Source organism: Branchiostoma floridae, chromosome 1 (genome assembly GCF_000003815.2).
Source record: "Branchiostoma floridae strain S238N-H82 chromosome 1, Bfl_VNyyK, whole genome shotgun sequence".
Taxonomy (NCBI): Eukaryota; Metazoa; Chordata; class Leptocardii; order Amphioxiformes; family Branchiostomatidae; genus Branchiostoma; species Branchiostoma floridae.
The window spans coordinates 7344233-7362141 of NC_049979.1; the positions used below are offsets into that span (position 1 = coordinate 7344233).

Genomic DNA, 17909 nt, shown 5'->3' on the forward strand with positions numbered 1-17909 from the left:
GTTGTTATCGAGGAAACGATTTGACAGGGTATACGTAAACCTGCTGAATAACAGGGGGTGAATAAACCACAGAAGCAGCCGGATGAACATCCTTTAGGCTAATTCCCCATGCCGTTCAGGAAGAGGAAAACACATGATCATCACAGGGGGGAGGCAAAGCTCCATGGGAGTCAGGATGCAATCGAAATGCTGTCCTTTCATGTCACTGGAAAGGGTGATAGAAACTCTTTAAAAAAACTGTACAAACAGGTAACGCTAGTTAACCTGTATCCGCAGGGTAACCTATATTTTTTGTTTATGAAAAAAAAATCAAAAGCAGTGTATTTTGGGATGTCAAGTAAATGGACGGTGTTTTCAAACTTCTGTATTTTGAAAATATTGCAACTTGAAACCATCGTCCATCGACTTGATATCCATAAACAACCTACTTTTAAAAACAATGGATATAGGTTACCCCACGGATAAAGGTGAATTAGCATTAACATGTCAAGTGACAGGAAAAGGCAGCTGAAGGAGTTTTTCTTTAGCTTAAAGCTTTGACTCAAAATTTTGAACTCCACGAATTTCAGCACCAAGGCCATAACTGCTGGAAGAATTTCAAGGCCTTGTAAATGAACAGTGACATATTTCCCAAGACTGCTTGTTGCTTTTCTGGAATAGCAGGTTAACTACTAGGAACACATTTAGCCTCTGCATCTCATCTTGTGGTCTAGAGAATATATTTTGTACCACACTGAATATCAGAGTTGCCACATACCACTCCAATTGAATTGATGGGCGAGAGAATAGATATGTCCAACTTAAGATAGCAAAGCAGAGAATAAAGTTCTGAAACCATGATTTATTTGCTTTTAATTGCATATCAAACTATTTTCTTTTCAAATAGTTTTCACCTTCTTCCATATAACCAACATTTCTCACTATCTTACATACAACACAAGCTAAAAATGACCACACTGTCAATTCCTACTACCACAAAACTATCTTAAACCATTCTATTCACAATAAATTGCCATTGTACCAACTACCAACACAAAGGACGCAGATTCCTCACTGTTCTTTGGTATTGCAAAAGTAATTGCTTTCCAACCTCACAGCCTTAAGGCTGCAGAGTGTACCGCTGAGATTGAAAGATGTCCCAAAAATAGTCTAAGAATTCATATTAGAAGTTGTTGAACTCTTCATTGACAAACCATAAACAGTGCATGAGTATTGACTGAAGCATTGATGCTCCCATACTTTGATTACCTCCTGTATCTGAGAATAGTACTTGTTTCTCATCGTCATGTTTTCCTCTGTCTGATAAACATGCAATCAACACAAGAACTGTCATCCCACCTGTTGGTTAATTGGGTGGTTAAGAGAGAAGCTTCATGATATTTGTGTTACCTGATTAGTACTTAGTCTTGTTTCTATTTGCACATGTGTAAATTTGTTCAGCCACTTTTGGCAAATGTAAGTTGACAACAGCCAACCCACGTTCCATGCAGCAACAGCTTTGATGTTGCTCTTGCTGCCAGGCTTTACCATAACAGGACAAACGCTAACAGGACTGATCCAATTGGCAGTTCAGCGTGCCTACAGCTGTGTTGCCTGATGTTTTGGTAAAGACAATCACCAAGGGACGCCTACAGGGGTGAAAACAACATCGGCCTTCTTCCTAAGATAGGAAAAAGGTCAATTCTGAACTAGAAAACCTTTTTTTAAAACTAGACATTGACAGCTCCATAGAACTTTTTCTATAATTAATGTACCATTTACAAATGCCAACCTTACAATCCTAGCGAACTTTTTGTTAGAACACTATTGATTTTAGGACGGAAGCTTACATATGTAATGAAAATTACACGTCATATATGCTTTCTGTATAAAAGCTTTAGCTTCCTATCATGAAAACTGATGCCTTTTTCAACTATTGGCTCATAAGTGTGAGACTGACAAGTACCGTCAAAAGCAAACGTCAAATCTTCCACATCAAAGCATCCTATGATCTTTCTCACCAATCACATCTAATGTTAGTGGTATTTCCTCTTGTTCTCAATGAAACCTGCCAGGATGCACGTAGTACTGTTGGATTATGTGCATCATTAGACATCACAGCATAGAAGCAGTCAGAATCTGATGAACATCCTATTGGCTCATATCTCATTGGATTTAAAGAAGATGAAAACAAATGGTCATCAAAGACAGGAAGTGGAGATACCATGGGACTTATCCCAGAAAATCAGTGATGTCCCTAAAGACTGGTCTTCAGGCCTGGGGTAGATGGATAAACTGTGGGAGTTCAGAAGATTTGTACAGAAATCTGTTTCTTTATGTCCTGCTCTAATGACATGTTTTTACAACATCAAAAGTTGCTTTGCGTGTGGACAGCATAACTACAACACAGTGTATGGACTTGATTTGATTGATTTGATTTATTGGAATTGCAAACAATACAATACACGTGGGACACAGGCAGCGATATGCTGGTGTCGTGGCCCACACATGAATACATACATACATATCAATTTGTACAATTGTTAAAATACAATCATTGCATACAATTTAAAATTACAATACAATCTATAAATCTGGGTATCAATCAGTCAGTCCAGTTTGCCAGTCTTCGTTTAAACAATCTGAGACTACCAGCTTGCTTTATTGCCTGGGGAAGATCGTTCCAGAGGCGGGAAGCGTGCGGAATGAAGCTTGACTGGTAAGTCTGGGTCCTGCAGCGTGGTATGTGGAGATGGGTAGAGTTGCGAAGCCGTAGGCGTGTGGTTCTGTGCTCGCCTCTTGTGGTGGGTATCAGCGGTTGCAGGTGAGGAGGGACTAAGCCATTCACCAGTTTATACATGAGAACCATGGACTGGGAATGTCTTCTAGTTGCTAGGCTGTCCCATCCAAGTTCTTGCATGACGACGCTTGATGGTGTTCGTCTAGCGGCCCCGGTGACAAGGCAGGCGGCTTGGTAGTGAACTCGCTCCAACATCTTGCTGGATGAAGAAGCCAGGTCCCCTAGCAGTACAGAGGCGTACTCCAGTTTTGGTCGAACCATCGTGTTGTACGCCATCTCTAGTGCCTCCCAGGATAGCTTGCCTCTGAGTTTCCACAGGAATCCCAGAGTTCTCCTGGCCTTGTTAGATGTAGTCTGGACGTGTTCAGTCCAACGTAAGGTCTGGTGGATGGTGGTGCCCAGGTGAGTATAGAACGGCACTTGTTCAACTATCTGTCCAGCTATGTAGATTGTAGGTAGCTGTACTTTACTTCGAGGGGACTTTATACACATGACCTTGCACTTGTCCGGATGGAGCTCAAGGCCCCAGTCAACGAACCAGGTGGAGACATGTTGAAGGTCAGTGTTTGTTGTGCTGGCCACTTCCTGAGCTGTCGGTCCGGACTTGGAAAGCGACGTGTCGTCAGCGAAGCAATTGATGTTTGAGGAACAAGGTAGGTCTTTGATGTCATTAATGTACACAAGGAATAGGAGCGGTCCTAGGATACTTCCTTGTGGGACTCCTGCCTTAGTGTGCCCCCAGGAGGATGCCACGCCGTTAATCACAACTCGTTGTTGTCGGCCCGTGAGGTAGTCTGCAACCCACATGTTGAGGGCTCCCTTAACACCGTAACGGGAGAGCTTGTAGGTGAGACCATCGTGCCACACGGTGTCGAATGCTCGACGGACATCCAGGAAGACAGCGGCAGTGCAGGCAATGTTGGGATCGTCAATGGACTTGGCCCATTCGTCAACAAGCCGCATGAGCTGCAGTACTGTTCCGTCTCCTTTCTTGAAGCCTGACTGGTTGACGTTAATCAGGTTGTTGTTCATAAGGTAAGCGTACAAGTGATTATGAACAAGTCTCTCCAAGACCTTGGGAACTGTAGAAAGTAAGGCGATGGGCCGGTAGTTGGAGGGATTAGTGCGATCACCCTTCTTGTAGACCGGTGAGATGTTGCACCTTTTCCACTCTAAAGGGAACTGGCCGGTTGACAAGGAAAAATTAAACAGTTCGCACAGGGAGGCGCAGATGATAGGTGCTGCCTCCTTAAGCAGTCTGTTTGAAATCCCGTCAGGACCAGGGGCCTTGTTGGACTGGAGTGTTTGTAGGGTGCGTTCGACTTCCTCCACCGCCACTACGATTGTGTTTAGTTCTTTATTGGTGAACCTAGGAAGTCGTCTGGTACAGTCAGGGTGGGTTGCTTCACTTGTAACGTTGACGAAGATGTCGTTTAGCAGTTCAGCCTTGTCCTTGTCCTTAGCCACCACTGAGCCGTTCGCAGAGAGAGCCGGGATTGCAGACTTGCCCTTCCCAGTTGCCTGTTTGAGAACAGACCAGAACTGACGAGCACCTTCAGCAGTTTTCAGTCTCTCGCTAACGGCAGCGTAGTATCCAGCCTCGGCTTGGTGAAGGTCTTTAGTCAGGCGGTTTTTGGCCTTTGTGTAACTTTTCCAATTTTCATTGGATGGCGAAGACTTAAAAGTTTTGTACAGTTCGGTTTTGTGTTGGATAGCCTCCAGTAATTCAGAGGTTACCCAGGGTTTACGTGGAGCTGTAGCCTTGATGTTCTTGTTGGGGATGGTGTTTTTTGCAACATTTAAGAACTTAGCCTTCCAGCTATTCCATCTCTCATCAATAGAGCCATGCATACATGAATTCCAATTGATCTTACTTAGTTCAGACCTAAATACATCAAAATCTGCACGGTTATAGTACCAAACATGTTTTCTGGTAGGGTGCACAGTAGGAATAGATAGGTTAAGTCTACAAGTTATAACAGCATGATCAGAATTTCCGACAGGTGCTAGGGTAGACATGTCGTCGATTCTAGACGGGTCAGACAGTATCATGAGGTCAAGTGTACTTTGGCATGTAGGGGTACATCGGGTTGGCTGGTGTTGACACTGGTACAGGCCGTACCTCTCTATGATATCTACAAGACTTGCATGATATTTGTTTGTTGGTGTGTCTATCCCTGGGAGGAAACTGAATTAATATCTGGAAAAGATATGGAATATGTTACAGGTTTTGCAAATACATGACTGTTTATTCCCAAATGGTTTATATTTACAGTCATGCCTGGGGTGTAATGAAGACTCTTAAGCTTACAGATGAATCTTGAATCCTAATAAGTTTATTGCAGCATACAACTACTACATACTAGATCAACCTACCAGCAGGGTTATAATGTAATAATAATGTAGATTAGACTACAAGATGTTAAATTGCCAAGTGTCCTGATGGTTGTATGCAGACATGCTACTGTTTTCTACACACAATTTTTTTTGCTTCCCTAAATTTCTTACACAACCCATTTGCTTACACAACCCAGTTTATCAAAAACCTCTTAGAAAATAAAATGTTTTGATGTTTCCAAGCTTTGACCGCTTCCCGTGTCTTTGTACTTATATGTTTTCATACTTCCTTGGCATCTCTCTTTGATGTGACGTTCTCATTTCTCATACTAGCCCACTCACTTAATAAACACAAGATAAGAGCTGCCATCCTCCACATGTGGGCTAATTGGGACGTTAAGAGAGAAGCTTCAAGATGTTTGTGCTATCTAATTGGTGCTTTACTTCCTGTTGGCATATGTTTCATTTTGTTCATCCACTTGTGGTAGATGTAAGCTGACAACAGCCAACCCACGTTCCATACAACAACAGCTTTGATGTTGCTCTTGCTGCGAGGCTTTACCATAACGGGACAAACGCTAACAGGACTGATCCAATTGGCAGCTCAGTGTGCCTACAGTAACCAAAATATAACAAGCTGTGTTGCCATGTGGGTAAAACAAGGTGAGCTACAAATACCTCACGTTGGGAAACCTTTGCAACATATGCCATTTGATGGATTCTACAAGTAGGAGAGACACTGTATTTGGATAAAACAAATAATTCCACTTGTCTGAGATTTGGAACTGTATAGATCATGAATAAGTCGGTAGAATACAAATTTTAAAGAACTACCACTTGGACATTTATTATAATTAGGAGATATCTTGGATTTACATACAGTACAATAATTATTGTAATCCTTACCAGGTATTTGAAATTGAAACTAATAGAATTTATGCTTTGAAAGTGTCTTTTTGTGGAGTGATGATTGACCATTTGTTGGCACAATTGTGAATAGTGGCTAAGAACGGGAGGCAACAATCTATATGTCCATTGTAAATATTGCTAGTAATCTAGATAATCTTGGTTATTCACAAAGATAAGATGACAAAACCTAATTTTCCCAATTAAACTCTGCCACTGCACGATGTGTGAGAATAACAAACTACACAGAAAGTTTCAGAATACTAATACCCATGTCAGTATATGTTACCAGGTTTCATATGCTTATTAGTACAATACCATTAGTAGTCCTGGCTTTCCAAGAAACCAAACGGAAGCCCATCTGACAATGAGATTGCAAAGCAAAGATAAAACAGATACGGTAACAATACAGATTTGAACAACTACATTGTACCAAGTACACGTATATACCAGGCCTGGTTTGCAATCTAGTTTGCAGCCAAACAGAGCACAAAATCGATCATATAGCATGGTAACATGATTGAGTGTCAAAACGTCACAAATAGCTTTCTTGGAACACCATTCTCAAGGTCAATGAAGATAAGAGTGGAACCACTGCAGTGTACATATACCCAAGCCAATGGCTGGTGACAAGGTTAGATATAACAAGACATCCTTGTCAATGATATAAAATCTATACTACAATAATTACGAGCATGTAAGTTCACCAAGCTAGGCCCTTGTAGCCATGTAGTGTTGTCTTCAGGCTGGCTGAAGCAGATCGTAATATGTTGCACTACTTCATAATAGGGATATTGGGGTTACTGATGGCATCCAGAAAACTTGCAAAAATAAGTAAGTTCACTTTCATCCATGGGGTAATCTGTAGTTGCTTTTAAAGACAGGGCATCTACGAATATCAAGTCGACAGATCTAAATGGTGGCTTCAAACTGCAATACATTTTTATTTTCAAAATATTGCGGTGGGAAATAGTCTTCCATTGACTTGATATCCATCCCTAAATACCTGATTCGAAAAAAAAACCCAGTGCGGATAAAGGTGAACTACAAGTAGCGTTACTCCCTGAAAACATGTCTGACAAAAATTTCCTTCTTCAAGTCAACTTTCTGGCAAGGACAACATGACCCAGCTTTTGATGGAAAATTCATGCCATAATATCAGTTTCCGAACCCTGGTACTTAATCAGGGTCCGGTATCAGGGTCCGGTCACATACAGTGTGTAATCGTTGTATGGTCACAAGCTGAGAGCAATCTTAAGGCATCCTGAAAAATTCAGCTTTCTTTTTATGGAAAGGGCTAGCTTAGATCCTTGTTAGTAGTTAGTTCTGTCATAGCCTACAAGGAACTTCTACGACATCAGAGTCGTAAGACCACCTACATTGTACACGTACGTCAGATATAACTGCACTACTACAACAGCTGTGCACCACACAAGGTTAGGTATGACACCAGGTTTGTCAAAGTGAAGTGTTGACATTCAACATGTATGATATAAGCAGTTGTTGCTGTTATTCAATTGACCTACTGACCTGTGGGATGTAGTTACTGGAGTCCATTCTGGTGCCTCGTGGGTAAATTCTGCTTAACTGACGCTTGTTGTAGCTGGAGTTGGGTTAAGGATTTATACCTGGTCTTAGAATCACCTGATGAACTTACTTTTTCTGCACTGTCTGACTTTTTCAATTAGAGAGGGGTTAGGCAGGTGATACATACGGTTTGTTTTTCCTCACACAAAAATGGATGAATACATATGACCAGTATCTGGATCATTGCAAGCTACGAAAATTCAAATTATCAGCAATAAAACATCATACTCATAGGCCCCTGTCATTGAACAGGTTTCTTTACACTTTGCAGGTCAAATTACCAGTAGAATGACAAAGACTTTGTCCTTCTACGATGTACTTGGTAGCCATCATAGGACTTTTGCCTTTCAATATTTCATGATAGGATGTTCTGCAGTCATATATTACAACTTCTAGCTCTATCATATGTACAGAATGGTACTGTTGATAGAAGGATACTTGACAAATTCCACAGGGAACTCCTTTAGACTGGCCAAGGCGGCTGTCTCCACAAAGGACGATATCTCAAAGCTCCGGTTCCTCTCTGGAACACAGTGGAAATATCATCATGGTTAGTACTGCTGGTAATACAAAGGTGCAGGGAAGAGGCACATACATGTAACATCCACTATCATAATTCCACCAGGTTCCCTAATACACATGTACATGTTTGTACAGCCACATAATATATGTTGTCACAGAGGCCTTCTCAAGATTGTCTTGAACACCTAAATATCTGAAGTGTATATACCTCAGAGTCTGAAATACTGATCTTACATTGGTACATCCATTCAAATCACTTGAAATTCATGTCTTTTTCTCATGTGGGGGTATTCTGGTGCAATTATAAGAGGTTACATGGAAAAGTAGAAACTGTCCTTCAATTATTACTTGGTGGGTGGACAATTCATTACTGAATGTATCAGTTTGCACTACTGTAGGTTTTCAAAATTTCCAATAACATTACATATATACACTTTTCCATTGTTTTTGTTCTCTTCAAATTCTGCTCCCCTAAATTTGCAGCTATGACCATGGGCATCTGATCACTATTATCAAAGGCCTACACACAAAATTCTTGTGACAGTGAATTTTCAAAAAAGTCCTACACATCCTAACATTCATTTCAAAATGTAGAGGAATCTATTGCATTCAGTCAAATCTCTGATATGGAAGTTGTACACAGCTAAGTCATGACTACTTAAAGCTCTCTGTTCAGTTGTCCTACAGCCCCCTTTACAAATCAAGAATCTAGCTCGGCCGAGTTGTCAGTGAGCTCTAAACTACAAGGAGGTATGACCCTGATGCTGACGAAGAAACTCTGCCATTTGTTCGTAGGAATTGGGGTCATGCCTCCTTGTAATTTAGAGCTCGCTGACAACTCAGCTAAATTCTTGATTTGTAAAGGGGGCTTTAGGAATGGAATAAACAAGGCATTAAGAATTGTCCCATGATTAAAATAGAAGGATAGAAAGACACAAAAAAAACATGACTTACTCTCTGAAATTTCAAAGGAGTGAAAGTGGACGGGCTGAATGTAGTTAACAAGTGCTGACATCTCAGCAACAGCATCGGTCTCCTGTCCTGCTGTGCCCTATGTAACAACATACAGTGAACAATAGATGGTTTTAGACTTGAACTGAAACCTTCTGTACATGACATTTCTTCTCACTTTGTTTAAGGCCAGGATGTGTCATGTTTAGTTTTAATTTCAAATTTAAAGTTGTGATATTTCAAAACAAAAAGGCAGAGGGACTCCTAATGAAATAAAAGATAATACCAGTTCTTGTGTCACTATAGTTGTGTAGAATTCGAAGGCATACAATGTGATAAAGTCAGTGACTGTTAAGTTAGGCAATTGCACCCCCAACACATAGAGCAAACCAGTGTGCAATGCTTTCTTCACACAGTTAGGGAGACTGCCAACTCATAATCAGCCTTACACTGTTTTCTAAAACCACTTTGCTGTTACTAGTAGTTAAGGCAGGCAAGGGGTTGGTAATAACCAAACCAAACCAAACCAAACAATACAGGATAGGAAATTTCTCATTTATATTTTCAATACAGTTGTATTATGAAAAACCTGATAAGGAACTCCATGCAGCGTGGATGCAATCATTGCAAGAAACTTTCTTTCAGATGATGTTCAAATGTCTTGCTGCCATTTACACATTCAACAAACGATATATTGGCTCTAATGGTAGAACTAAGCAAGTTTTAGGCTATAATCTGCCCTTTAACTTTTCTAAATTTGTATTTCTTGAGATGATGACATAAGTATGCATAACCAGGATTTTATCAATGTTCTGGAGTCTGTCTTGATAACTTCACAGTGAACAAGTGTAAAATGTGGCATGCAGAACCATTAGTACTGATACATATATTTAGATACATATTTAATGGGGAGACTTTTAACCGAAAGAGAACTTTTTAACAGTAAAACTGATCCATTCTGCCGCATCTGTGCACTTATATTCTCTGCAGTAGGCGTGCTTTATTACACTGCCAAATGGAATACTGTATCCACCATGCATGAATCCTTTTTCATGAGATTTAAAGATTATGGCCATGTCCACTCCAAGGCTGCAACTTCATTTGTCTCCAGGTATCTCAAATACCAGCTTGAAGGAATTTTTCATCCCAAGATGTTGAATGCATTCCTTGATCTGACGAAATTTTGTGGGAAAATCCTTTGAAACATTCCATCCTCTCACTCAGTGAGCCAAAAATAGCAAGAAGACCTGCTGTATCATAATGATTGTCTGAGATGCAAGCCTGTAAAAGAACTGATGGCAGCTGCAGGGGTGTGGATTGGTCAGACATGGAGAGGGAATCAACTGGGTTAGAGGCAGATTCAAGAAAGTTATCAGGGAAGAAGATCCCTCTTTGGTCTGACAAATCCCAGTTTTTCTAGACGTGCTGACAAATGCCACATAAATCACACAAAATTGTCCTACTCTCGCACCTTAATGACCAAAAGTATCTTGAAATAGGTGTGCTTGAGGGTTGATGTATTACATTGGATAAAGTGAAGGGAATAAAGTCCACAACTACTGGATGTATGTCTTTTAAAGTAGGGTATAGGATGGCTAGGATGTAGTGGCGGGTATCCTCTCATGACAGTCATTACCTCCATGAAAAATGGAGGTATAGTTTTTGGTGTGTCTGTCTGTCTGTGTGTGTGTGTGTGTTTCCGGATACTTGTGGTCAGCATAGCCCAGGAACCTCTGGATGGATTGTAAATGATATTTGGTATGTGGGAAGGTGTTGGAAAGATCAGGATCAATTTTGGGCACCCTGGTGTGTGACCATGGCACTGAAGCAGAACTTTGATTTTTGAATCGTTTGACCTGGAAATGCTATGGTCTTGATTTTTTGGTGGCAGATAGCTTGTAATGTAAGGAAGAAGTCATATGTTTGGGCCCCCTAGCAGTTTGCTCTGTAACTGCAGGGGCATTTTTGTCAAAATCTTCCAAGGAGCATAACGGAACATAGGAATGACAGATTTCCATGATACTTAGCATGCAGGTATCTTTGGCTGAGATGTACATATTTAAGTGTAAATTATGCAAATTTGGACTTAATTTGCAAACTTAATAAAGAAAATCTATATTTACAGTGTTTTCCATTATATGACTGAACACATGTAACGTGTAGTTTGTGGCAGGTGGAAGATTAGCAGGTACCAGTTATGCAAATAAATCCCTAATTTGCATAATTAATGTGAAAGTGTTATAAATATTCTAAGTACATGTAGTAAATAATTGGATTGTCAACATCGTGACCTGTGTAAGTTAGTTCAAATTGTACATAACATGCATAAATTATGCAGATGTGCAAGTCATTTGCATAATCAAAATATTTCATGGGGGCATGAGGTCTACACATTTTTTTTGATAAAAAATGAACACCTGAAATTAAACCACAGTAAGAAGCGGCAAAAATGTAATCACAAAAATCATCCCATCAGATATGATAATACAGTTATTAACACATCGAGCAAACAAAATCAAAATACACATATAACAAAACATGCAGCTTTCATGAAAGATCTTAACATATAATGCCATACAACACACTGGATCATAATCATACTCTTAACAAATCTTGGATAAGTTACTTAATCAACAGCAGTGCATTGAGGAAGTACATACATGTAAGATTCTTTAACTCAAAAACAGGCCTTCAGAGACATTTACAAATGAAGCTTAGAGAACAACTCAAGATTTGGAGTTGATGTGAAAAGAACATGTCTGAAAACTTGATGTCTGCCACAGACCTTTTTCTGTTAGGCATGCAGGCCATGTACAGTTAGTCATTACACAGACAGTGCATTTTAAATTAATGACTTCACATCATTACAATAATAGTGCACATCATGAGAAAACAAAATTGCATTTCCCCTTGCATCCATTCAGTGCATCTGGAAGACTAAAGGCATAAGTGTTAGTTTTCAAAACTCAAAGGCAAATAGAAAGGCAGATGTTAGTGATTCACGTACAGTTTGTGCACTCGTCACTGAAACCCTGTTGAGAAATTGGGGTGCACCAGTTCACATTTCAATCATTGTAAACAAAACTCATCTGCTGGTAACTGAATGGAGAACAATTTAGAAAGTAAATGATTAGTAAAAAAAGTAGGAGAAAACAAATCCTTCACTCATTCATTCATTCCAAGAAAGTTTATTTTATCAGAATGTCCCAGATTAGGAAGAGAGAAGGGGCAGAAGTTACCGGGCCCACTTCAGTTGGAGAGGGGGGAGCATTCATGGCATTGGAGAGGGACACTTGGTGGAGTAGCAAGTTCTCCCGCTTCCAGGCCACGCTGTCAAAAGACTGAAAGGGAAACAAACTGACAATTACCCATCCACACAAGTGGCCAAAGAGGCCACACCTCCCACAAGTGATGTTAACAAATAGATTTTTATGCAAAATGATGAAACAAGAAGTAGATGTTGTTAAGCTACAACGAGGGTGAATAATGGCATGTTTTTGAAATGCTGCTTTATCATCTTAAGTGGCCAGACCAATTATCATTGGATGCCCTTTACACCCTTTGGAAAGGTTGGTTGTAGATATTCATTTTCCATGTGAAGATGTCAAGTTCCAAAATTCCCACCATGCCATCCTTAAACATACGTGACATTCAGAACAATCAATTACAAGTAGGACGATACCATAACATCCATACTATTCCAGGTCTCCTGGGCCTTGCAGAGCCTTATATAACCTGCAGTCTGTATCGATCATAGAGCAATCAGACAGAACTCCATAACCTAGCGCCAAACATATATAGCTGCAGGTCATCTTCACAGGTCAGCTGCATGAAGCAGGACAGTCCCTCTGTAGACTGGACCTCTGTAAGGTGCAGCTATGTATGTCCTTACATTTATCTTTGCTCTACTGTGTTTTGAGCCTTTACAACAGTTGGCTTCATTGATCAATCTATGACTATACTATTCCGTGTTCCTTGTAACAACATGCATCTTTTATTTATCTATCTTTATTTATTAAGATTCACAGAAATGATCTGAGAGGATCCGGCAACAGGAATATAATTTTCCTCTACAAGGAAAGTCGAGTCATGGATACTACTCAGGGTAGTGCCAAGGTTAGATACCTAGAGTTGTTTTCAAAATTAGCAAAATGAATGCACGCTAAAGATGGTTTGATACCATTGTCAAAAACCCTTTGCCACATGTTAGAGCCAATGATTATGATCTCTACTCCTGAGACTTACTTTACTTTACTTTGGCTGAGCTCCCGCTCGAACCAGGCTTGAAAGTGCTCTCCATCTTACTCTATCCTCCATCGGGGACTTAATTTCCTTCACTTTGATTAGGTTGGTATCATATCTCAGGTTGTCAAAGAAATTGTGAGAAATGCTAAATGAGAAATTGTGCTTAATGTGCCTCCGTCATTACCTTGTCTCGTTTCTGCTCCTGCCTTCTCTTCTTCTTCTCTTCATCCTCTTCCTCTTCCTCCTCAGACTCACTGTCATCCCCGTACTCGTCAGCCTCGGGTTGGTCAGCTGACACACTGTTCATCTTCTCTATCCCGGGGCTGGCTGTGGTAGTGGCGGAGGCTGGGGCTGGGATGGTTGCTGGAGGAGTAAAGTTGAGTTAAAAGATAAAGTTAACGCGAGTTGACCTTTATCAGTAGGGTAGGGTAATCAAGATCCGTTGTATATAAAAATAGGGTTTTGGGGATTTTTAAGTCGTTGGAAAGTATTTCAAAGTGCTATATTTTGAGAACCCACATCGTGGACGTGAAATCTCTATATACCCAGTTTTTTTGACAACAACGAATTTAGGTTTCCCCACAAATTAAGGTGAACTAGCGTTACCCGTACATCTGTAACAGATGCTTATAGGGGTGGTGCCCATCTCCATTTCTGTAGCCCTTGGGCCACACATTTGTGCAAACCACTACAGCAGGGGGCTAGTCTGCTGGTAGTGATGTGTGTTTAATTCCCTGGGGGGGAGGAGACGCAAAAATACGGCAAACCTAAATATTAAAACACTCACTATTGCTATGCAGATTTTCTTTAACAGGTTTGGTCTAACCAAGGCCAACTGACCACTTCAAAGAAATGAACTAAGGTGTTGGGTGGTGGAAATAGTGAATGCTAGATACTGGGTAACATGTACCCACACATTGGTGTTAACTCAAAAATACATGCTGCATGGTAAAGCTTACATGTACCTGGATGGCTATCACTGTTGACTTCATGGTAAATAATGAAAGGATGTAATCTCTAAATTGAACTGCCTGACTACTCTGAAGCAAACAAAACAAGGCATACAAAAGAACTACACAGTAAAGCTATTCTTCAGCACATGTAGGTGATGACTCGATAGACTTGATATTTTTGTTCCCAAATCCCCACTATTGCCCAATGGGGCATTCAGTAATTAAGGGTTAATGACCCGCCCCGAGGTGTATATGGTGTCATAACACCTGGCCTTTGGTGTCATAACGCCTGGACCACCAAATAAAACCACAGAGTGAGAAAAGTGACACTGGTGTCGGTGTCGATTCATTCTGACCAATCAGAAGCAGTGATAAACACCGGGCTGGCCGGAATCTAAGTATGTGTTACGGCGTCATAACCAACATGGAACGGGGCCTTCTGATTGGTCCGCGGCACCTGGCTATATGATAATGTATCATATCTACTCACCTGAACCACGTCTCTCCTCTTCTGGCACGATGTTTGTGTTGTCGCCTGCCCCCTTCTCTCCGCTGTCCTCGGCGGCTTTCTCTTCAGCTAGACTTTCATCCACTCCACTCTCGTCGTCAAGTCCGTTCTCCTGCATGTCCTTGTTTCCATTTTCCACAATGTCTTTGTCTTTGATTTCCCCGGGTGCTAAAAAAACAATACAAAGCAGAGATGCAATGTATACTGATCTCTATGTATCTATTCATTTGCGATTGATAGATAACTGAGGAAAGTCATAAAGTTGTAATCTGCAATCTTTAAAGATTAACGATCTAAGATCAGCTGAAAATGTCTTTTATAGCTCAGACATTAATTTCAAAATATACATGTAATCAATGATTTGGTACCCTCTGAAAAATAATATCACTATCTCTGCACACACACACCCCATACACAAACAGTGTGAAGCATTATCAACACCATGTTCAGACACACATCAATCAATATTTACACAGGTATTGGTCTGCCTAAACACCTCAAATGGGCCTAATATGCAGTGTACATGTGGCATCAATACCTTCATCAGTTCACAGACGGCAGTACAATAAAACTGTGGATACTGTTAGCTCATAAACTATAACATAACACAAATCGATCATTGTCAACTCAGAATATAAAACTGTACTTTAATGTATACTAAGTGTTTTTTAGACTCAAATTGCTTCGATCTCAAAACCAGCTGACTAACTCCAAATATAAACTGGAGAATACTAAGGACTTGCTGTGATTTTTTATTCATAAATGCAAAAGCAATGTATCCGGAGTGCCACACAAGGTTGTTGCCCCATTTACACTGCATATATGAGGCGTTTGAGGTTGTTTGAGGTCATTTGAGGTGTTTAGGTAGACCCCACAGCTGGCATCATTACAATAGCAGAATCTTTACCTGCTCTCTTCTTGATCTTCTTTTTGTTCTTGATGAGAATTTTTCCCAGCAAGTCTTTAGGGCTGGGAAGCGGGGTGCCTGCAGACAGCTGGAAAGGTAATTACACACTCCTCATGATCTGTCATATCATGGATTGAAAAGAATACATATAGAATACAACACGGTGTATTCTGTATCACCCACGGGAGGGCTGGGACAGAGGGAGATGCGGAATACACTGTTGAAAAACACATGTTTCAATGCGAAATGCTCCAGAAATTGAGAAAATTTGGTGCCTTCGAATGAAAATTGATACAAAAGCAATATTCCAACGTCCAAATCAGGTATTTGAATTTTCGACCATGCCACACAGAATCATAATTTTATGTTCTAATTATTTGATGGAAGCCTGTGTGATAAAACTTCGAAGCCTGTGTGATACGGCTTTTCATCATCCGGTCCGGAACACCTGTATCGAACGTTATCGCGGCCCAGGTATGATTTAAAATCACTTATGGCTCACAGCCAGTCCTATACAGTGTGCTGACAGTATGTCACTTGGTGTTCATGACACCAATGACACCATAGTACATCTTCTGATTACATCTAATAATAGTGACATTATTAATTCAGCATGGGCATCTAACATTAAACCATCCAACATCCTCTTTCAACCCCTTGGTGCAAGGTAATTGAATTAAACATTAATCAATACGTCAATGCTGTCACATCTACATGTACCACGGCAGACCATTCCAGCCTGGCACCACAACGTGCAAAAAACACACTTTTAGTTACTAAGCAAACAAAGCAAGACATAGTTTTGAAATATCTTGCAATTGTATATTAATATGATGAATGAGCACTTTTTGCTTCTCAAAAGTACTTTCTAGTGAGCTGTGGTATCTGGTTCTAACCCGGCTACCGTTATCTTTGACATCAGATTCCCATTACCTATTTGATTTCACTTATGATTTGGATTTATATTAGGATTAACGTTGTACAATTGATTTGCCTTATCTTGTCTTAGTTAAATTGCGTTATTCTTTGTCGATTCTTGCTAAGTTACCATTTATTTGATTTTATATTGTCATTGATTATTGTTATGTATGTACAGGGTTTCCCCCCAGGGATCTTTGAAAAACGCCGGCCAGGCGACATGTACCCCTGGATAAATGAATAAACAAACAAACAAATCAGCGGAATAACAACCAACTTTCTAATTCAAGAGCTAGAAGTACATGTTCAGTCTCTTCTTTGAAGGTTTGATGTTCAGTAAAGTCAGAAGCTAGGGTGTATATTTGGTTCAAATGTTCCTGTTCATTGAACGACTCTATACTGAAGAGAATGTAATGGTAGTTCACTATTACCCGTCCGTAGCTAGAGTAACCCATATCCGTTGTTTTAACAAAACAGGGTATCTGAGGATATAAAGCCGACTGAATGTGGTTTAAAACTGCAATACTATCAATATATTACAGTTTGAAATCACTGTCCGTCAACTTGATATCCCAAAATACTCTGTGTTTAAATGCAACGGATATAGGTTACCCAGTGGATAAAGGTGAACTATCAATAATGTTGGTGCCATCTTTAAGCATTTTTACTTTAAGTTTTATAATCTTCTATACAGATAGAATGAATTAATTTGCTGATTCTGCTGTAGCATTTGTTGGTCAAATCTAAGTGGATGGTGCTTTCATCATTGGCAATGACCATGTTACTTATGATTCGAAATACTACAGAGCTGAGCAGCTGTTTTAGATTTGAAGTGCGGTACTAGTACGGCTATCACCAGACATACGCACAGCCTCAACTCACCTCAATATGCACAGACTTCCTTTAAGAGACTCTTAAGGTAAATGGAATGACCAAAATGAATGGACTCTCACTATTAAGTATTTTGTACCATGTATGTAAAAATTGTCATATAGAATTATGGACTTATAAGACTCTTTTTCTATTTAGGATGATGGTGTAAACTGTATCTTTGTTATATATACTTTGTCTGACCCTTCCCTCTTCCCTCATGATAACAATGAAAAGTGGCCTGCAGGCCGATTGGTACTCTCCAAGCAGAGGTTAGGCTCCGGCTGTTTTTTGATATTTTTTTAGTCGTTTTTATCGAGCTTTCTATTTTGTCATTTTTTTGTGTGTGTCCGGCCTAACACAACAACAAAAAATGACAAAACAGAAGATCCAGGCCCTGTAGACTCCCCCTCATAGACGGGGTCG

General features: G+C 40.2%; 1 protein-coding gene across 1 annotated transcript in view; it reads right to left on the reverse strand.

Annotated features, from left to right (window-relative positions):
• LOC118425577 (1-phosphatidylinositol 4,5-bisphosphate phosphodiesterase beta-1-like) overlaps positions 1-17909 on the reverse strand; it is a gene marked incomplete in the record, with an annotated part of 44307 nt that overhangs the window by 14568 nt on the left and 11830 nt on the right. Inside the window, 6 exon segments of the mRNA XM_035834519.1 lie at positions 7553-7625; positions 8048-8132; positions 9086-9182; positions 13512-13690; positions 14771-14956; positions 15696-15773. Coding sequence (XP_035690412.1) covers positions 7553-7625; positions 8048-8132; positions 9086-9182; positions 13512-13690; positions 14771-14956; positions 15696-15773 — 698 coding nt within the window.